General features: G+C 43.7%; 1 protein-coding gene across 6 annotated transcripts in view; it reads right to left on the reverse strand.

Moving 5' to 3' along the window:
- The window catches only part of GRHL2 (grainyhead like transcription factor 2), a 164,004-nt gene that overhangs the window by 69,434 nt on the left and 73,934 nt on the right, over positions 1 to 20,636 (reverse strand). For all 6 annotated transcript variants that reach the window (XM_089898846.1, XM_089898845.1, XM_089898844.1 and 3 more), the window contains 2 exons: positions 19,503 to 19,659; positions 15,855 to 15,966 (listed from right to left, as the gene is read on the reverse strand). In XM_089898846.1, the coding sequence (XP_089754972.1) occupies positions 15,855 to 15,966; positions 19,503 to 19,659 (269 nt within the window). The remainder of the gene's footprint in view (positions 1 to 15,854; positions 15,967 to 19,502; positions 19,660 to 20,636) is intronic.

The raw sequence follows: 20,636 nt of genomic DNA on the forward strand, positions 1-20,636 counted from the left end.
AACTACCCATGACGTCCATGAGACAGATTGTTCTGCTTCCTCAAAGGTCTCCCCTCTTGGGCGGACATCAACACCACATACAGGAGGACCAGGCAGTTACCTACGTGGTGAGACGTGGGTACCACCTGCTCCAAAACATTTGCTATTCTCTTGCCTGGAATCCCATCCTAGAACTCACTTTCCTTTAGGAACAGACACTGTCATCTCCTGACGTGAAAACGCAAATGCTCCTGGGACAGTAGTAACTGCCACAGACTGAGAGCTTACTGAGTGCCAAGCCTTCCACTGACATTACCTCATCTAATCCCCACCACCGCTCTGGGAGGTAGGTAGGTATCAGCATCCTCCTACAGGGAAGTTAAGCTGCTCGTGAAAAATAACGTGGCTGGTAACAGACCAACCTGTGATTTGAATCTAGGTCTGTTTAATGCCAAAGGCCATACTTTTAACCACTGCCTATATTTATCTTGCAAATTAAACACTAAATGGCCACCAGATAGTAATATCTTACAGAGAAAAATCATAGCATAGCCTACGTGGCAACTAACTGGTAGAGAAGTGCTGGGGAATGTAAGTTTGATGATGTGGAGAGACTGGACATTTTTGGACCACTGCAAATGCCTTGACAAAGGAGGGCAAAGTCAGGGGTGTGTCCTGCAGACCCCAGGAAGATGGAGCTCACAAACTAGCCCTTCTGAGAAAGCAAGGGATGTCGGGGCAAAGATGATAAACTTGACAGTGTTTCAGCAAAGGGCTGCTAGGCACACGTGGATGTGCAATACTTTCTGTATGTTTTTGGCAAGTTATATTCTATGCTGAAATTATGGGATTCAATTCTATTTTAATTGTGATGGAAAGCAGGACGGTGAATCCTCTGTTATCTTTTAAAAATTTTTTGCATGGAATCAGTGGTCTGTTAAAAGGTCTTTAAATTCAGACTTTTGTAGATTGAGTTTTCTTCAGACTGATTGTGTAAGTGTGATTCTGGAATGCGGTCAAAGGAACTATTAATTCCTTCAACTTAATTAAGCTTCATGTGCTTGGTAAATTATAAATACCCCTTTCAATTATTTTTTGTATGTATTGTTGGAGATAAAAAGAAGTGCTGTAATTAAAGTAAAAATTGCTTCTCTTTTGAAAGGTGTAGATTCTGCCTGGACTAGTGCAATAATGAAGCTGAGTGCTGAAAATGGCTCAGGGCGCTACTGCCAATTCAGTGTGCAACACACCACAGCCTAAGAAGATGCCTATTTTGAAAAGCCAAGAACTTGGGGTAGTTCATGTATTTGGCGTCAGGATGCTACAAGGAGTCCATTTATAGAGTGGTGCCCAAAGCACAGAGAGAAAGGACACTGGTAGGGACCTGAATTTAATTTCTATCCCCACACTGGTGGGGACCTGAATTTAACTTCTATCCTCCTCTCACAAGCCCTAAGACGTCCAGTGAAAAGTTACCGAACCTCTCTGCACTTGTATTTCCTCAGCCACAAAATAGAGGCGATGTCTAAGGGAACAGACCCTGCTAGTCCTGTGGTCAGTGACAGAAACAACGTTACTCCCCACTTTGCCCCATCCCTCCCGTCCTCAAACATCTGCTTTTCTCTGTCTGCAACGGCCAGGTGGGATCAGCTCAAATTCAGGAAACAGTTGAGGGTCATTCTAGGAGTATTCGCCCTGACTTGAAATAGGTAAAATAAATAAACCTTAGTCCAAGTAGGTTCTGAGATTTTTTTGTTTTTTTCTGTTTTCAAAATCAAAGAAGCAGCTTCTTAAAATCTGAATGACTCACGAGACCACTAATGAGTCCATGATTTCCTTTATGATACTTTTACCAAGTCAGAGGTAACCTGGGTTTCCTTAAGTGTGCTGACACTTGAGCTGATTTTTAGAGGCACTAAATGTATTTCCATCACTGGGTCCTGGGCCCTGAGCAAATAGTAGGAAGAGCCACCAGTTTTTGAGAGCTTAGTGTGTGCTAAATACACATACTTCACAAACACAACCTCAGGCAATTCTGATCAGTAGCTTTTTTTATGATTCCTACTTGGTATAACAGGCAAACGTGTCAAGTACCTCTCCTCCCCAGCAGTCACTTAGTTTTGAAAGGGCCAGGCTGGGATTGAAGCCTAAGAAGTTCTCTCTACGTACAAAGCAGAGCCTTTTGCTTTCTGTGATATATAACGTTTCCAACGAGCACCTTTCCATACATAATCCAGAACAAAGGGGGCTGACATTATGAAAACGTAAGTTGTGACTCACAGAATGTGATTGGCATAGAACGACTCTTCGGCACTATTAAAGCTGGAGCTATTAATAATATTATTGATATTTACTCTCCATACATCATTTAAGATGAACTCTTTCTTGGAATTTTCCCAGTAGGCTAAACCTAATATTTTCTTTGTGTTTGACTCACCCTTCTATTTCTTGAGAAGGAATTATATAGGCCCATGAGATAGCTTTCAATTGCACTGACCATAAACTTAGAGGAAGAAAAGCATTTTACATTGTAACCCATTACTGCATTCAGATATGCTAGTATTTTTACTCTATTTGACTTCATTGTTTAAATGCTGGTCTTGAAGACCTAAATAGATGTTTCTCCAAAGAAGATACACAGATGGCCAATAGGTACATGAGAAGCTGCTCGACATCGTTAATTATTAGAGAAATGCAAATCAAAACTACAATGAGGTACCACCTCGCACCAGTCTGAATGGTCATCATTAAAAAGTCTACAAATAACAAATGTTGGAGAGGGTGTGGAGAAAAGGGCCATATGATCCACCAATCCCACCCCTGGGCATGTATCCGGACAAAACTATAACTCGAAAAGATACATGCACCCTTATGTTCATTGCATCACTATTTACAATAGCCAAGACATGGAAACAACCTAAATGTCCATAAACAGATGAATGGATAAGGAAGATGTGAGATACACACACACACACACACACACACACACACACATAACACACACACATACAATGGAATACTACTCAGCTATAAGAAAGAATGAAATAATGCCATTTGCAGCTACATGGATGGATCTAGAGATTATCCTACTAAGTGAAGTAACTCAGAAAGAGAACGACAAATACCATATGATATCACATATGTGGAATCTAAAATTTGACACAAATGAACTTAGCTACAAAACAGAAACAGACTCACAGACATAGAGAACAGACTTGTGGTTGTCAAGGGAGCAGGGGATTGGGGGAGAGATGGATTGGGAGTTTGGGGCTAGCAGATGCAAACTAATATACATAGAATGGATAAACAACAATGTCCTACCGTATAGCACAGGAAACTATATTCAGTATCCTGTAATACACCATAATGGAAAAGGGGAAAAAAAGAATGCTGATCTTGACCCATAAAGTTGATTTCAAATTGAAAGTAGGTCATAGTCTGTGTGTAGACACATATACACACATGCATATGTGCCTATACACACACCATGGCCTCTAGCTCTGAATTTAATTCAACTTGGATGAGCTTAAAATTTAACTCTTCTCATCAGTCTGTTATTCAGTGAGATTTAACTTCAATTTACCTATTTTGTCTTTTCAAACTATTTATCTCTTAAATTTGTGAACAACACAAAAGTACCTGACATAGTCTGACAATTTACTGAATGAAGACATGGTGTTGCTTCAGTGAATAATTCATTCTTGTGCACTGCACGAACTACTCATGTTTTATCCCAGCTTTCCATCTTCATTTCATTACTTGATACGCTAACGATCTTAGAGTGAGGAAGGGGACAAGATGCTATAGGTACCTAGGATTAGAAGTTAATCAGCCCAAATCATCTCAGACCTGCAAACAGGGCTCCCTCCCTCCAGCACAAGTTCCCAAACTTTCCCCACCCCAGTTATTTCCAGAAACTGTAACACTTCCCAGTTAAACCAACTCTAGTTTATAAAAGAAAATTGAACTCTTTCTCAAATGATGATACTTTATTATTAGCAAGAGTCTTGAGAATTGCTGTCCTGTCATAAGACATTCCACGGTCTCTCTCAAACACGCATTCTAGTGTCTAGTAGCCCTTAATATCAGAAATAATTTTCCAGCTCCTATAATTGTCCTTTTGAGTTGCAGACTGAATAGATTCAAACAAAAGAAATAACTTTTTGGTAATTGGTGGTGCAGGACACAGACACACTACAAGAAGTATAAATCCTCAGATGGATTACCTTTTGATAAACTGGGAATTATAAACCCAATTCCTTCAGTGGCTCAAGATCCATTAAAATTAACCTCCATTTTCAACCTCCCCGATAGCCCGTGGCTGCCCAATCACTTACCAAATTGGTCCACAGATAAAGGAAGGGAAGTTTGTTATGTAGACGATAGGGTTGGGAGGTGTTTGTTCTCCGAGGGATTTTTGCATTAACTGCTATTTGAATTACTCATGTTGCTATTCCTGTTTACTTATTTTCCAACAATTATTAGAGGATTTAGATGTTATTTCAAAATTGAAATTCCAATTCTCTTAAATATATTTCTTCAAGAAGGTAAATGTGTCCCTCAAAGGAGGGAAGCAATTCCCGCTCTTACTATTTTCTTTGGTGATGCTGAACCACAGCATCTGGGGATTGTAGGTGTGAGCACAGCAGAATCAGCAGCCACCTTAGAAAAGCTGGCTTCCCAATCTGTGAAATGGAGATAACACAGGCTGGCCTCACAGCATCTCTCAACAATGATGAGATGCTCATTTATTGGGCTCTCGGTTTTTTCAATACTTGCCTTTTCAAGAGAAGAAACATTTAGTGGCAGCTCTGCGTTCCTGGAGCCAATTCAAAGAGTTTTCTTAAGACTGGATCCTTATTTTGGCTTCTCCAGCCTCAAAGAGCTTAATTAAATTTGGGGAAAAACTTTCTCTTGGCAAGTTTTAGATTTTGTAAACAGGGAAAAAAACCCTTTAGATTTGCCTAATTCCACACTTGCGGGGGTACTGCAGAGGCAACGAAGACATACATTTGTTCCCGCTGAAAGGCAGAGTGAGAGAGAGGCTTCCAGCCATCACTGGAGGACAGCTGAAAAGACCAGCTCCATAGTTTTGTTCAGTAAATAGACGAGTCTCGTGAAACTATCAGACTGTATTGCCAGGGGTTTTTTGTTTGTTTTTTTAAAATTTTTAAGCCAACCAAATAATATGAAAAAATGTGAGACTATCAGGTTATCTGAGGTGTCATTAAATGCATCTCTAAAGAAAGAAAATAATTAGGCCCCAAGCAAAAAACATAAACTCAAATAAAAAGCATAGATTACATGTTTGAGATGAACACATGGTCTTATTACATCAGTAAAGATATAGAAAACGGCCCACCAAGTAGGGGTAGACAATGTGGTGGTACCCGGTAAACGTGAAAAAGAAAAAGATGCGAGACAGGAAGTTAAAGCATTTTATGGTATTAAGCACGGTGGGTCTATTAAGAGGTTTTAGTTATCTGTGTGTGTGTGTGTGTGTGTGCGCGTGCGCGTGCGCACATGTTAATTCTGAAACCTCATAATCTAAACAAGTATCTCTTTATGGGACAGCTTTAACCTTTCGTTAAAACAGATTCTCAGAGCATCCATTCGGTGGATGCTCTTCAAGCACCCATTCCCTGCTTTAATCCTCTGCGTAACATTCCTTCTGGTTAACCACTCAGGGCTTCAAATTACCAGCGGTAGGGAAGAACTTTTCCAGAAAAGGTTTATTAAACAATAACGCCTAGAGCCAGACAAACACCATTCCTGGAAGCGGTGAAGAGAAATTAACCCAAATGAAAGACCACATTAAGTATAATTTTTAATTTCCAAATCTAGCTATCTTTTCTTGGGAAGGTTTGCTTTAAAACAACTTTCTATTTGTTTGCTTCAGGGAAAAACAGTAATTTCTAGTTAAGTTAAAAAGGAGAAATTTCCCCTTGGTTTATTAGTGTAGGTATTATATTTCTATGTTAGCAATGAAGTCTTGGAGTTGTTAACCAAGTTTCATCAAAAAGTCTACAGCGTAACACAATAATATATAAAATATGAGAAATTAAAGTACCAAATGCACATTTAGCTGGCGTCCAGAAAAATACTACCAAAATTGATCCTTTCATCATGGAAGAGGACACAGCCCGACCGCACTCTGATTGCCCTGTTAACAAGACACATGCCCGCTTACCATGGTATTACCTACATACACAGAACCATACATGGAAGTTTGTTCATCAACTAGTCAGCACTGGTTGAGCATCTTTTCTGTGCCAGGCTCTATACCAGGTGCTGGTTATACAAAATTTAAAAAAAAAAAAACTTCTCTCCCCTCAAGAAGCTTGGCATCTAGTGGAATGGACAGAATGTAAACTGATAAACCAAGTGAAACACAGCAGAAGTGTTACTGTCCAGACATAAACTAAAACTCGTGGAGGAAGCAGCTGACTATGCCTGAAAGATGAGGAAGATCTCACCTAAGTGGGGTCGGGGGAAAAGGTCTTAGGGGTGAGATGTCAGCCAGGTAAAGGAGAAGAGCCCTAGAGAAGGAATAAAGGAGAGGTTGGAAGTAACTAGGAAAACTAGTGAGGGGTGAAAATATACCTGTAGATTTGGCATGAATAAATTTTAATAAAAGGCAGGTTATGCTGGATTCAGACATGAGTAGTAGCTTAGGATGGGGGGTAGGCATTGACTCCTCTTTTAAGAAACATGGATTGGAAGGAAAGAGGAAGACCCAGCAATAGTGTTTTGCAAGGGAGTCTGCCAGGATCAGGGCCTGTAAGTGTGGGCGGTCTCAACTCTGCCCCTGTCCTGGTCCATTCCCTGGGGGAAGGCTGGGGGTAGCCCCGGATCACCCTAGGCACACGTGCCAAGGAGGAAATGATTCTCCCCAGAGGTGTTTGTCCCCAACAGAAGGAGCTTCTAGGACTCATACACAGACATGCATGCAATAAATAAAAACCCACAGTGGCTCAATTTTTATTGAAAACTAATTTGTTCCGCCTGAACTAAGATTAAATTTTAAAAAATATTTGCCGTTTGTAATCTTTTAAATATATAACATTAATAGCCTACCATTTTTATCACGTAAATATTGTATAACCAAAGTAGAAGATGAAAAAAGTTTTCCAGGAGCTGTGGCTACGGTACTTCTCTATAAAACAGAGGCGCCCTACACTGCCTGTACCTGTGGCAACAGCCAAACCACGACACCACGTGAGCAGCGGGTCGGGCGGAGCCTGGCCCATACCCCAGCCTGTTCCCTCTTGTGCAGGGGGCAGGCTCAAGGCTGCTCCTCTAGTGTAGCTCGGACTCACTGCCTTGACTCTCCAGGCAGCCCTGGTTGGTTTTTGTTGTTTCTTTGCTTTTTTAAGTTGAGGGCTCTCAAGAGGTGGTGTTTTATTTTGGATCAAATTTCCTTTTCATATCTATTCAGAAGTGTGGAAAGAATCTAGGAAACATCAAAAATCAAAATTCCATTTACTTGAGTTATTCTGAAAGGAGGGAAGCCCCACACTTTCCCGACTGCAGGAGAAAGTTTATACAGTTCTGGGGGAGGAGGGCTCTCCACAGAACACAACTCAGTGGCGGAGTGGGAAACCCAGAGGAAAAGGAGAGAGTGGCAGGGCACACTTGTCTCCCAGGCCTATGTGAGCCACAGATTCACTCTGACTACTTGGCTACCTGACGTCTTGAAAGGCAGCAGCTGCCCCGCCCAACCCACCAGTCTCTACCCTCCCACTTTTCTGCACAGCTCTGAGTAGCCCAACCCAGGTTTAACTATAAAAACTGCAAGAAAGCACACTTGTAGGGCACATCCAAAGCCAGCCTCCTCTAGAAAGCTCAAAGCAAAAAGGAAGGAAGGAAGGAAGGAAGGAAGGAAGGAAGGAAGGAAGGAAGGAAGGAAGGAAGGAAGGAAGGGAGGAAGGAGGGAGGGAGGAAAGAAAGAAAGAAAGAAAGAAAGAGAGAGAGAGAGAGAAAGAGAGCGAGAGAGAGAGAGAAAGAGAGAGAGAGAGAGAGAGAGAGGGAGGGAGAGAGGGAGGAAGAAATGAAGGAACGAAGGAAGGAAAGGTGTGACAACTTTATTCGCAATTCCTATTTGAAAGTGGAGTAGGATTTCAGAAGAGAGCTCCCAGGCCTGGACAGACAGTCAAGCTGAATAAGTCCCAGTGGTCAACGAAGTTCTGTATTCGAAAGTCTTCTGAAAGGCTTCTCTTTGACTCTCAAAGAAAACAATTTAGAACTAAACGTGAAGAAATATGTTGATTTAATTGGAACTTAAGTGTTCCTGAAGGCCTTATCTTAATATAAGATTGCTATTAACAACACGATTTAAAAATAAAGAGATAGATTTGCGTTAGGGCACAGACGAAAATCCTATAATCACATGCTAATAACCCAAGATGTACTATAATTGCCTACTAATTACCATGGAAAAGTATGGGATTAATATTAACAATATAACTCATACAACCTGGTACAGGGAAAGATTACTTACTGGGAACCAAAATTAAAGACAGATTGAATAAAGAGCAAATGGTTAGTTTCACAATTAACTACAAAATTACGTCAATATTGGTCACATTGGATGTGACTATCACGTAATGATGCTTATTTGGACGTGCTTGTGGAGTAAGTCTCGTTACATGACAATCCACACCACCCGTTCTGAAAGTGCAAAAACTGTGATGTTCATTATTTTGAAACATCTGCATTGTAAAGCAAGAAAGTAATTCTGTTCAGTAGAGAAATTATATCTGAATGAGTTTCAATATATCTGCTGTAGCTTCGGATTTTTCATTTTATAGATCAATATTAGTTGTTGAACGTCTTATAATTTTCCTTCCCTGTTTGAAAGGAAACAAAGAGAAAAATATCCCTTCCCAGGAAAGTGGTTTTGGAATTATTCACGGTTTGAGTAGACTTGGTATGCAGTCTGGTTCATTTTGTGATTTGTGGTTCATTTCAAATGTTTTTAAAAGGGCTTACATCGTGCAAAACTGGATCCCTCCACCGTGCAAATGAGTCCCAGGTAACTCCCAGCCTGCTCCGTGTGTACGCGGTGCCTCCAAGTCATCGTGTCCCTGGCTGGACCCAGCACTGGCCGGCCTCCACTCCCCCGCAGCTGGCCACGCTGCCCTGCCCGACCCCCTGCCTCAGGGCGGGACACCCGCCTCGCCTCGCTAGCAAAGCTGAGCTTTTCTTCTGTGATTTTTATCTTCTCCTTTATTCCCACAGCCAGTCAGTCCTGGAGAGTCCACCAGTTCTAGAATTCATCTCTCATTCCTGGGTTAACTTTGCATCTCTCCTTTCCCAGCCGTAACCGTCTCTCCCTCACTTCATCCCACCCCCATGCTGGCCCAGAACTGCCTCTCTGAAATACAGATATCACTGCATGACAGTCCTGCTAAAAATCCTCTGTGGTTATCCAAAGCCTCCAAAATCAAATACTGCAACTCATTGAAGAGAAATACCGCCTCATCACCATATTCCTTTTGCCTTTATTTATTCCCAGTCTCCTCCTTGTCAGAGTTCTAGGAGGACTGAAAAGTGAATGCAACACATCCACCTGGGTGAGTGACAACTTTTACGAACCCTCACTTACGTATTCCTGGATGTCTGAAGCCCATTCTGTTCAACAGTAGAAAAACTGAATTAGCAAGACACAAAGTATGCATGTTACACCTCAATATAAAAGAGTATAAACACACACTTTTCAACAGCTCCCCAACAGAACTGCAAACCAAGACTCTGGAGCCAAGCTAATGTCAAAGCAGCAGAGGACGAGAAACCCTGAGCTCAATTCCCCTCAGCATCTGGTGTGGTGATGTTCCTCTGCAAAGACCCACCCCACGGTCTGAGAGATAGCATTTCCCCAACTTTCCACCTGCAGCTCTGGGCGTTACCACCAGGACACATGGGGTATTTGTCAACGGCCCTCTAATACCTGGAACCTTCTGGGCCTTGGACCCTTAAACACCCAGCTGGGCCCGTTCAGCCTCCAAAGTAGACCTGGAGCTTCAGCCCGTACCTCATGGAAACAGCTTTAAATGGGGCTCCTCTTAGAGCTTGAGACCAGCAAATTCCATCTATACTTCATATCCCTGGTGCTCTAAGAGTCCCCTTAAAAAAGCAAGCGTCTCCACAGCTACCATAGCCTTCAGTCTCATTTTCTCAACCCAGTTTACTCGGGACTTCCCTCCTTCTCCCCACTCCCTGTGTAAGTTGAATCGATGACACTCCCACCAGCATGCACGAGAGTTTCCACCCCTCCCATCTTTGCCAACAATCTTGCCAGATTTTATAAAATTATGCACCAATCTCACTCTGGTTTTTCCGTCTGGATTCCTGCACCTCCGCGTGGGCTGCTTCCTCAGCTCACAGCACTCTCCACCACCTTTTCGAGCTCAGCCACTCTTGTTATCTTTTCCAAGGGGTCTTAGAAACATCTCAGGGAAGTGCTCTTCCCATGTGCCCCTCACACGTGGTATCTTAGCTGGTCATCTTCTTGCCTCCAGACTTGAGCAGTTCGAGGAGGGGGCTCCACCTTATTTATGTATCTCTGAATTGCCTGTTCCTAACAAAGGGTCCATTTGCTGAGCGACTGTGGAATCACTCTGCCTTTCTGCAAGCTGGTGGTAACTAAGATGGGACCGGCACCAACTCCCTGTCCCCTTAGAAAGGGGCTTTCGCACTCAGAGGGGAGCAAACGACAGATATCATCAAAGCGGCGATTCCGTACAGTAGGTACAACTGGCACAGGGACAATCTCTGGGCTGCAGAATGTAAACGTATTTATGACCTGGAATAATTCTGTTATCCAATGAGCTCACAAGAAAGAACTTGTGAAACTTGGAGAACTCCGCTTGTGTGCTTTGCCAAGCAGCAGAAGGCACTTGGGCTGGGGTTGGTTTGTTGTACTTATATCCAGTAAGAGCTAATTGCTAATGTTTCCTTCCCCACCAACATAGTTTACGGCCTAATGTGCAAGAACCACGTCTCTGAACTGGCTTTTAGAAATATCACAACTAGTAGCGGCCCAGAGTCCTACCACCCAGAGTGCAAGATGTTCTCAATGTCTGGAGAGAAAGCCGTAGAGGAGAGAAGAAGGACCTCAATGCAAGGTCAATTCATGAATGTGTGCAGTTACTCTGCATGTAATCAGGGCCTGATGGGGGCCAAGAACTATCTAGAGGTCAGGATACAAAGACGATAGACAGTGGAGTAAAGACATAGAATAATAAAAAATAAAACAAGGGATGCAAACTCCAGCATTCCTGGGTTTCCATCTTCACTTACCAGGGATTTGACCTTGGGTAAAATTCTTAGCCCCTCACCATCTCAGTTTTTAAACAACAAAGTAAGTTGTTTTCAGGAGGAAGGACAAAATGTTTATGTCTGATGCACAGAAAGAGCCCAGTACGAAGAAGGCAACAGACACATGGGAGCTTTTATTAAGACACAGTTCACTCCTTCGAAAGCCTGCCTCCTGTCACTGTAATAAGAGTTTCATCCATACATTTGTTCATTCATTCATTCATTCATTCACTCACTCACTCATTCCTTCAGGAAATATTTATTGAACACTCATGATGACTTGGGCTCTGTGCTAAGCATTGGGGCCGGAGCAGAGAACAAATCAGACAAGTGCCTGCTCTTACGGGCTTATTCTAGTAGGAGGGGGCACACAATAAGAAATAGAAACATATATTCATAATAACATGTTAGGTGATAACAAGCAGTCTGCAGTAAACTAAAGTTAAGGGAGCTCGAGAGTGATGAGGGTGTGACTTTGGGTAAGGTGATAGGGAAGGTCTCTCTGATAACGTGACAACAGGCAAAGGCCTCCAAGAAGTGAGGGAACAAGCTGGGCATCATGGGAGTATCCACCCCAGGAGGGATGTGACTGGTGTGAGGCAGGGATGGCCTCACGGGGAACTCCACTCAGCACACAGGAAGCTGGGAGCTGAGGCGCCACGTGCTCTGAGAGGCAGCCTCCTTCCCTGGCCCTCAGGCTCTCACTCTCCTTTCCATGGATCCACAGACAGGGCTCCATCGGGGACGCTGAGGGTCCTCTCCCGCCAGGCAGCCAGCACACAGGGGCTACTCAGAGCATCAAGAGTATGTGGGAGATGAAGAGTAGCCACAAAGAACAGCCAACAATCTTATCCAAGGGAGACAGACTTATGTCAGGCAAGATGCAGAATGTTCTCCAGGCATGATTATTTCAGGGTGCAAGAGATGACAGGAGAATCCTTGAGTGTGAGTGCTGAGGGGATGTTGAAGAAGGAAAGACACAAAGAGAGGTAAGAGCTCCATCGGGCTTCTCCTGGAATGGAGGGAGGGAGGCCGCGTGCCGGAGACAGGCTGGTTGTCCCAGGCACTCCCGGAAAGGAGAGGAAAGGGTGCGCACACCCATACACACAAAATTGTGTTACGCATAATTTGAGGAGTTTGAGGTTCCCCTGTAGCCCACACCCACAGACCCCAAGGACCAAGGTTATGAATGCTTGTTTTAGCAAAAGGGGCCTCATCTCAGTCTCTAACATGAGCTTCAAGTTCACTACCTGCAGGGCTCAGCTGAACCTGCTGACCACAGTGGCTGGTGGAGGCGTGGGAACTGCAACTTTGGAGCCCTGACTTTAACCTCCAGTTCATGGAGGTGAAGAAAGATAACACATTACATAATTTTGGATTCTTCCTTTTCTTTTGCAGGCTACTAGAAGGTTCTCAACCCAAAATGACAACGGTATAGCATACACACTCTTGGGCCTCCCTACCCCCTCAGCAGCCAAGGTGCAGCCACACGACCATTCTCTACACTGCCCTGCATAGTTACTACCGGTGACGGCTACCACACACAGACATACGTGCCGTGGCAGCATCAGCTTCCCCATTCTGTTGGAAATGGCGTTAACCACCCACTGGCAGAGGAACAAAGGGCTTGATTTTTTTTTTTTTTAATCTAGTACAAGAATGAATTCGATGAGATTTTTTGCATATTTCCTAATCCTGTCAGGTTGAGATTAGGGGTAGAGACTGTGGTCTGAAAATTGATTTTCCATTTGAAGCTAAGGGGCTGATTCAGTGTCTTCATCTCAGATTCAGAGCAAGTAGCCCAAGTAGCCATGAGGCTACTTAGTAAGAGTCACACATCTCAATGATGAACCGTGTGTGTACATGTGTGCACACACGCATGTGTAAAGGGTTACATGAGGGAGAGAAGGCAGGCAAGAGGTGATAAAGAGGTAAGATCTGAAATCGTATGAGACCTGAGAGATCATTCTGGTCTAAGAAAAGTAAACGCTGTGATGACATCAAATTTAAACCAATAGGTATGCCAGGAAAATGCTTTTATTATTTGCCTTATTTGGACCTAGTCCATATTTCTATTTAACTGCTCCTCTCAGTTTCTTGGGCAATAATGATAAGGCTAAACTTTTCAAATAAAATAAAATTGTTCCTCTGCTCTGTGCAGACTGGCTGCAAAGCAGGTTATGGCAAGTATCCCCAAATCCTTCGTCCTAGTCCGTCAGTTTTGGGGGTTCAGGGTATGACCTGGGTGAGGAAGACTGTTTTTATCCCAGCTCTTGCACTAATTCCTGCCCTAATTATCTGAGGACAAGTCACTTGGAAAGCTGGGTCAGTGAGCCTCTCTAGACCTCGGCTTCCTAGTTCATTAGATAAATAAGCTTGATGAGTTTACAGATGTGTATGTGTGGCAGGGGGGAAGGGGGAGGAGTGGTGTAGCCATTTTGCAAGAAAAACCAGCAAGTTAGTTTCAATATGTTCTACAGTGAGTCTCTAACGCTCACCTAGTTACTAACTTCTCTGCCATTGGTCAAGGGGCCCTAGCAAGCGTGAGATGGAAGGTCTGAAAAATCCTTCATTACAATGCGAAAGAAATCAAAGTAAACATCCTTTTAATGGCTCATTAACACCTCTGGTGTCCAAGACAGTGGAAACCTTCGCTTGGCCTATCCTCACTGGGGCTGTACGCTGTTGGTCTGCAAAATGTGAAAATAAAGCCTATAAATGAGAAATGATTTATTTCTCATGGAAGCAGCAAGTAGATAAAGTGTTAAAATTACTTAGAAACACATATACGTTAAGTCCCCTGCCTTCAAGTTGTGAACTTTCAAAGATTCGAACCTGTGTTCACGTGTCCAGTCACGTAAGTTAGCTCATGTGTCTGGTGTACATTGTCACCTGCGTGCGTCCTGTGCAAGTGGCGGTGCTTTTGTGTACTTTACTGTACAGTACCGTACAGAGTACCGTAGTACAGTGTCACTGGATCGTTTTTTCAAGAAGGTAGATAGAATTGAATCCAGCAAGGAAGCAGAACCTGTGCCACCAGCGTCAGGCGTGAGTGACATTGCAGCCTGCCCTCCGTCTCCCCTTGCTGAGGATCCTTCAGCTCTACCATCTCCCACCTCCTCTCCCTCCTCCAGTCAGTAACTCTTCTTGCCTGTTCACTCGAGGCCAGCACCCGTAGGCCAGCTGTTGTGCTGTACTTCTCAAGGTACTGTACTGTAAGATTAGAAATGTTTCCTTCGTTTTTTTGTGTTTGCTTTTATGTCTTATCTGTGTGAAAAGTATTACAAACCTATTACAGTACTGTACTATAGAGCCAATTGTGCTAGTTGGGCACCCAGGCCAACTTTGGTGGACTTACGAACAAATTGGACTTGCAAACGCGCTCTTGGAGGGGACCTCGTTCGTTGGTAGGGGACTTGCTGTGTTACTGCGTTTTTAAGTAATTTCTAGGTACTTTGAGATGCAATCCCTGACTTCCCCTGCTTTTCTCTGTGTCTCAGAGGTTGATTCCTGCAAAGTGCATGTGCCAGGGTCACACGCCCTCTGCTTCAGGGTAACGTGGCCACCGGGAAGCACTGGGGGAGACTGGGAGGCAGGGCAAAGCCAGGGCAGCCCCTCTCCCCCCACCCTCTGGGCACTGAGGGGTGTCTCTGGCAGCGACTCCTCTGAGGTTCTGCCTGGTCTTGGAAAGCTGCTCCCTCTGTGGTCCCAGCTCCAGCTGGTGCCTGTTCCTGCTGGGCAGCTCTCACAACACCCAGCACCTCTCCCTTTGATCCTCTGGCCCTCCAGCTAAGAGCAGCAGACTCGTGCTGTTGCTCCTGTCTGCACTGCCTCACGGTGCCTTCAGCCCTCCCAACTCTGGCAATGAATTATCTCCATGGAACCACCTGGTGTGGGCTCTGCTTTCCTGACGGGACTCTGAGTCTTGTCCAGAGGGCTCTAGGTCTCTGAAGAACAGACATCATGTGTAGGAATGTACAGATTCCAGAAAATGCACTTGGCAGGTCCATTCCTTCTCTGCTGCCGGGAAAGCTCTCTCAAACATTGCATTTGTCTGATCACCTAGGACCACTTGCACTAGACATGTGTTTGGATGGAAGGAACATGGGATGGAGAATTAGAGAACGAGAATGCTGTATCTAGTCACGTGGCCTTCGCAAGTAGCTTAGAACCAAGTGAGCTGAGGTTATTCGCGCCACAGGGGGATAACAGTTCCTCTGGCCTGCCTGCCAATTATTAGGCTCAAACACAAGAGGGCATGGAAATATATTTTAGAAACTGGCACGGCCGTTGCAAAGCTAAATCTATTATTATAGGAGACAAAGTTGACTTTTATGGAACGAAAAGTGTTTTGCTCTCAGCTTAGCCTGATTTTGACTTCTCAGCCTGATTTGTACTAAATGTACTAAAACATAGGAAAGGTGCACAGACAAGTGCCTGGCACATCATGAGAGTGATGTGGGTCCCAGCTGTGATTTCTGGGCTGGGCTCTCCTTTGCATCATGACAACATGGCAGTTTACCAAAGGCCGTGCCGGGGGGTCAAGGTCAACTTACCGATGTCGAGGACCCTCTGCTTGGCCGTGTGCTGTCGAGAGTGCCAGTACTTCCAGTATTTCAGCTGCTCGTCCCGGTTTTTGTCTTCACTGAAGACCACCATTACCACGCTCTGCAGAGGGGGAGAACCACGGAGCTTACTTTCTGTTCAGCAACTCCTGCTTCACACACTCTCCAGTTCTAGAAGTTCTATCAGAGGTGGGTTGCTGTAATTTCTGTAAATTTGCTTTTCTTGCTTTAGAAAAGCCCAATAAGCCCAGGCGTATGGTTTGTCTTGTTTGAAAATGGGCCTACTTTAAAAAACTGAATGGGAAACGAGAACAGCACATAGTGAAAAAGAATGCTACATCATTTTCACCATGAATCATAAACAAACAGATTATCCAATTTACCGGCAAATTTATTATTGTGTGAGCTGAGTGGGCATACCAAAAAAGATTTTTTTCTTGTATTGGAAACAAGGACATTTTTGAAATTTCATATCCTTAAACATAGAATTTGGTGCTTTTGTAAAGGAGCAAACATCTGTTTCTGGCCTAATTAAGTGCCTCTGGCTGGATTAGTGGGAATAATGAGAGAAATACTAAAAGATGAGCTCATATTGATGAACGAAGATCTAAGCTACAGATATTTCATAGACCAAAAGCTACAAGGTCAACTACGTTATTTATAAAAATATGTGGATGTACTTTTAAAATGAGCATGAGAAACTAATAATGTCTTGTAGAAATAAGTATCCCAAACTGCTTTCACTTCTAAGTTACAGCCTTGTTCAACTAAATATATGTTAATTCATTGTCATTTATGAGATGGAGGAGGTACCAAAAACAAACAAATAAACAAACCAAAAAAACAAAAAGCAAAAACCCTGTAATTACAGCATGAGGAATACCGTATCCAGGGATATACTCCCCCCCTCATTCCATATGCAAAATACTTCTTAGACATTTTTCTGCTATTCCAGAAGAATGTTTCAATGACTCTCATTCTTTAATAACTTCTCCTTTGTAGCATTTCACATACTTGTAGTCATCTACCTAATTATTTACAATTATTCAGCCCATGGCAATGTCTTCCCACTGATGCCTATCTCAACGAGGGCTGGGACAGAGTCACTCACCACGGGGGCCCTGGTGCCCGACAAATAAGAGATACCAAATACATGTCTGTGACCGAACTGTCAAGTCAAAATCTGGCTTATTCCCAGTGGTATGTAAACATTTGTTACACAAGAAAGCAGATGTCTGTTAGAAAAGCTAGTTTAGAAATGTGCATCCATACTATTTGCATTCACAAGCGGCATGACCCTCAAAGGCATGGAGGAGAGCTGGCAACAAAGGGATCCACTGGCTGGGCTGGTGGAACTCTGGGCTCAGCCTCTCTCCATCCTCCCTCCCCCTTCCCCGGGCTTTTCCATTTATATGTAAGCGTTTACTGCCCAGCCTCCTGGTGTTTTTTTTCTGTCTGTTCCAAAATAAAAATAACATTTCAGGTAATTTTTTCTAGCACACGACTAAAATGGCATATTCTTGGGATGGAAATGTATTTTTCCAGTGGTAAGGAGAAAGGCCGTTTGAAACTGCTATTACCACGGCTAAGCTTCGACTCGGGATGCAACACGGTTCTCAGAAATCAGCGCTAGGAGGTTCCAAGTGCATCCCTCATTTCTCCACACTGCTGGCTCTAACAGAGCCTAGGAGTGAGAAAGGTCCATTCTGAGAAGGGCCATCCTACTCTCCAAGGCTGTTAGACTGAAGTCCTTAAGAGAAGGAAGGCTCTTGGTTTTAGGCAAAATGCAACAGAAGGAAATAAAATGTCTATATTCGATCACTTCCATGATTTCAATGAAAGAAAGTTCTTGGAAAAGTTCCTGCACTACAAACTGTTGTCATAGCCTCAGATTACTAACCATGCGTCATCCTTTCAGGGTGATGGTAACAGTGTTGTTACCAACAAGGTGTATACATGAGTTATACACTTGTAATCTACAAGATTTTTTTTTTTAAGACTATGTATCCAGTGCCTTCTTACCAGGCATCCACATGTGAGGGTTTCGGATACAAATTCTAGGATATATTTCCAGAGGTGGATCCCATGCTAAAATCCGTCTGCCTTTCAGGCCTCCATGCTACTCAACACAGTACACTTAGCGGTTAAGAGAGTAGGTTCAGGGGTCTGACTGCTTGGGATATAACCCAGTTCCCTCACGTTTGAGCTATGTAACCTTGGTCAGTTGCTAGCTTCTAAAAGGCCAAGTTTCTTCATCTGTAACATTATAAAAGGAAGGCCTATTTCATAGGGCTGTTGTTAGTTTCAACGAGTTACTAGATGTACAGTGCTCAACACAGTGTCCAGCACACAGAAGATACACTCAATAAAGACTAGCTGTCACATTGTGGCCCTGGTTGTCGTGATGATGGGGATGATGACGACGATGATGCTGCTGCGGCTGACGGCATACCTCCACCGTAGCCTTGACCTCAGGGTCGGAACATACTAACTCCTCTGGAGGGCAAACTCAGCACTTTTCCACCTGCCACGGGTTCAGCCTCAGGTGGGTCGTTAGCCCCACATCCTTCCTGTCTTTCCCCTCACTCTCAACCGCCCTGCCTCCTGCCTCCTGTCACTCCGATCTGGAACTGGGATGGCCTTGGAGGGAGAAAGGCCTGCTGGACAAATGAGCAGCAATTCTTCCTTGTCTTTCTCCTGGAAACAAAGCCGTAAAACCGGGTTGATTCAAGAAAGCAGCACTGCAATGATTTTACCTAAAAGCTAGTAACAGGCAAACCGGCCAGCAGGCGCCTGGACACTCTTTTCTCTTCTACCTCAGGGGTTACCTTTGCCTGGGAATCTGGGTTGGGGTAAACTCACTGGGCTCGGCACAGCACGGCGCTCCTTTCTCAGTATGCAGAGGAAAGAGCTTCGGAGTGCACACCACGCACACAGCAGCATAAATCATTTTACAACAGGGCACGAAACTCCTTCAACCTCTTTTGAGAGCTCTGCTATAATTTTCCTTTTCAGTCGACAGGGATTACCAGTTCCCTCCCTTCTTGGCAGTAGCGAGAATGCCAGAAGCTGGCAGGCTTCCAAGGCAGTTTCATGTCCCACAAATAGAACTAATAACTCGTGAATGTGAAAATTCCTCCAAGTCACTCCTGGTAGGGATCATATCATGCCCACCTCTTGACTCCTGAGTAAGTGCCAGGCTGCAGAAGTCTTTTAGCAAAGCTGCGGAGGGCCCAGGGACGCAGAATGAACTGCACCCTCCTTTTCAGAAGAAAGCCCAGCTCTTTCCTGCCCACACATACGCTCTGACTTACAGCTGCTTACCTGAAAACTGCACATCATTTGATTGAAAACAACGACGACAACAACTAGGTAGCACATAGGCAATGAATGAAGCTGGGGAAATTCCTTGGATACAGTCAGAAAGCATGTTCCAACCACGTCCCTTCCCTGGGGTTTATTAGTTACTGATTAAGATGATAAACTGCAAGCCAATAAGTTCTCTTGCCCCAACTCTCTGACATTTGTTCTAGAATTATTTATTTTGGGATTTTTTTCCATGCCCTTCCACAAGGCTGGCAGGTAGTCACTGCTTTCACCTGATCCCTCTGTGCTTTATTGGAGAAATGAAGCCCTTACCCTGACTTTGCTGATGGGGTGTCGGAAGCACTTGTTGTCCCCCGTCTCGCTGAGCGTGATGGCATAGAACTGTCCCTTGTTGAGGTAGGTCATGGGGCCCTCCCCCTGCTTCTGACGGAGAGATTTGGTGGCTTCCAGGGTGTATTGAAATGTGCCACTGTGAACAGAAGACAAATAGCGGTCAGATTCATTCACTTGGACATTTCTGGCTTCTGGATCAATTTCACATCAATAGCATTTTGTATGAATATTAACCAACGTTTACTCCATTTCAGAGACAAAACACAGCACATGGCAAAGGAGATGAGACCATACCAAAGGTCACTGTTAGTACATTGCACACAACATTTCTAATAGCGGCCCATAAACCAGATGGTTTAGAAGGGGAGAAAGTCCACAATGTGCCCGTCTACTTGTGCCAGGCGGAGCCGGGGGAGCCTCTGTTAGGTTTTAGTTGGTCCTTGGTAATGCCTGAACTTAAGAATCGCTAAAATTTGCCACTTTCATCCTAGCAACAAGCCAAATATGTGAATGGTTTTGTTCAATTCATCCGTATACCAACTTTCTTTTGTCTAGCCAAGGTGTTGCAAATAGCTACATCCCACTTTAAAATAGTTCAAAATGTAAAAATCTAGAACTCATTCATTATTGAAATCTATATGGAATCTAGCTCCATAACAGGGAGTAATTTTTGATTTGGGGGTTTTGTTTTTTAAGCCTGCAAAAGAACTCATGACAGGGTTACTGCTCTAAATCTGGAGCTTGCAAACAATGGCCTGTCGGCCAAAGCCAGCTAGCTGCCTGTTTTTTGTAAATAAAGTTTTACTAGAACACAGCTACATTTGTTTGTTTGTTTGTGTTGCCACAGCACGGTTGAGTAGCTGTGACAGAGACTGTGTAGTATGCCAAACCTAAAATACTTAGTATCTAGCCCATTACAGAAAAAAAGTTTGCAGATCCCTGCTCTTAATAATTTCCCTAATATTTTACAAATACAAGCTAACTTATAAAATAAAAACACTGATTTTCCCAACTTTGAAGAATATACGCATTGTTCAAAATGAGCAACAGATATGAATCACAATCTCTTTATTTAAGATGCTCATTCAGAATATTTATTTCTGTCACTGCAGG

This window comes from Delphinapterus leucas, chromosome 17 (assembly GCF_059928025.1).
Source record: "Delphinapterus leucas isolate spDelLeu-1000000601 "Yukka" chromosome 17, BTC_Dleu_Yukka2, whole genome shotgun sequence".
Taxonomy (NCBI): Eukaryota; Metazoa; Chordata; class Mammalia; order Artiodactyla; family Monodontidae; genus Delphinapterus; species Delphinapterus leucas.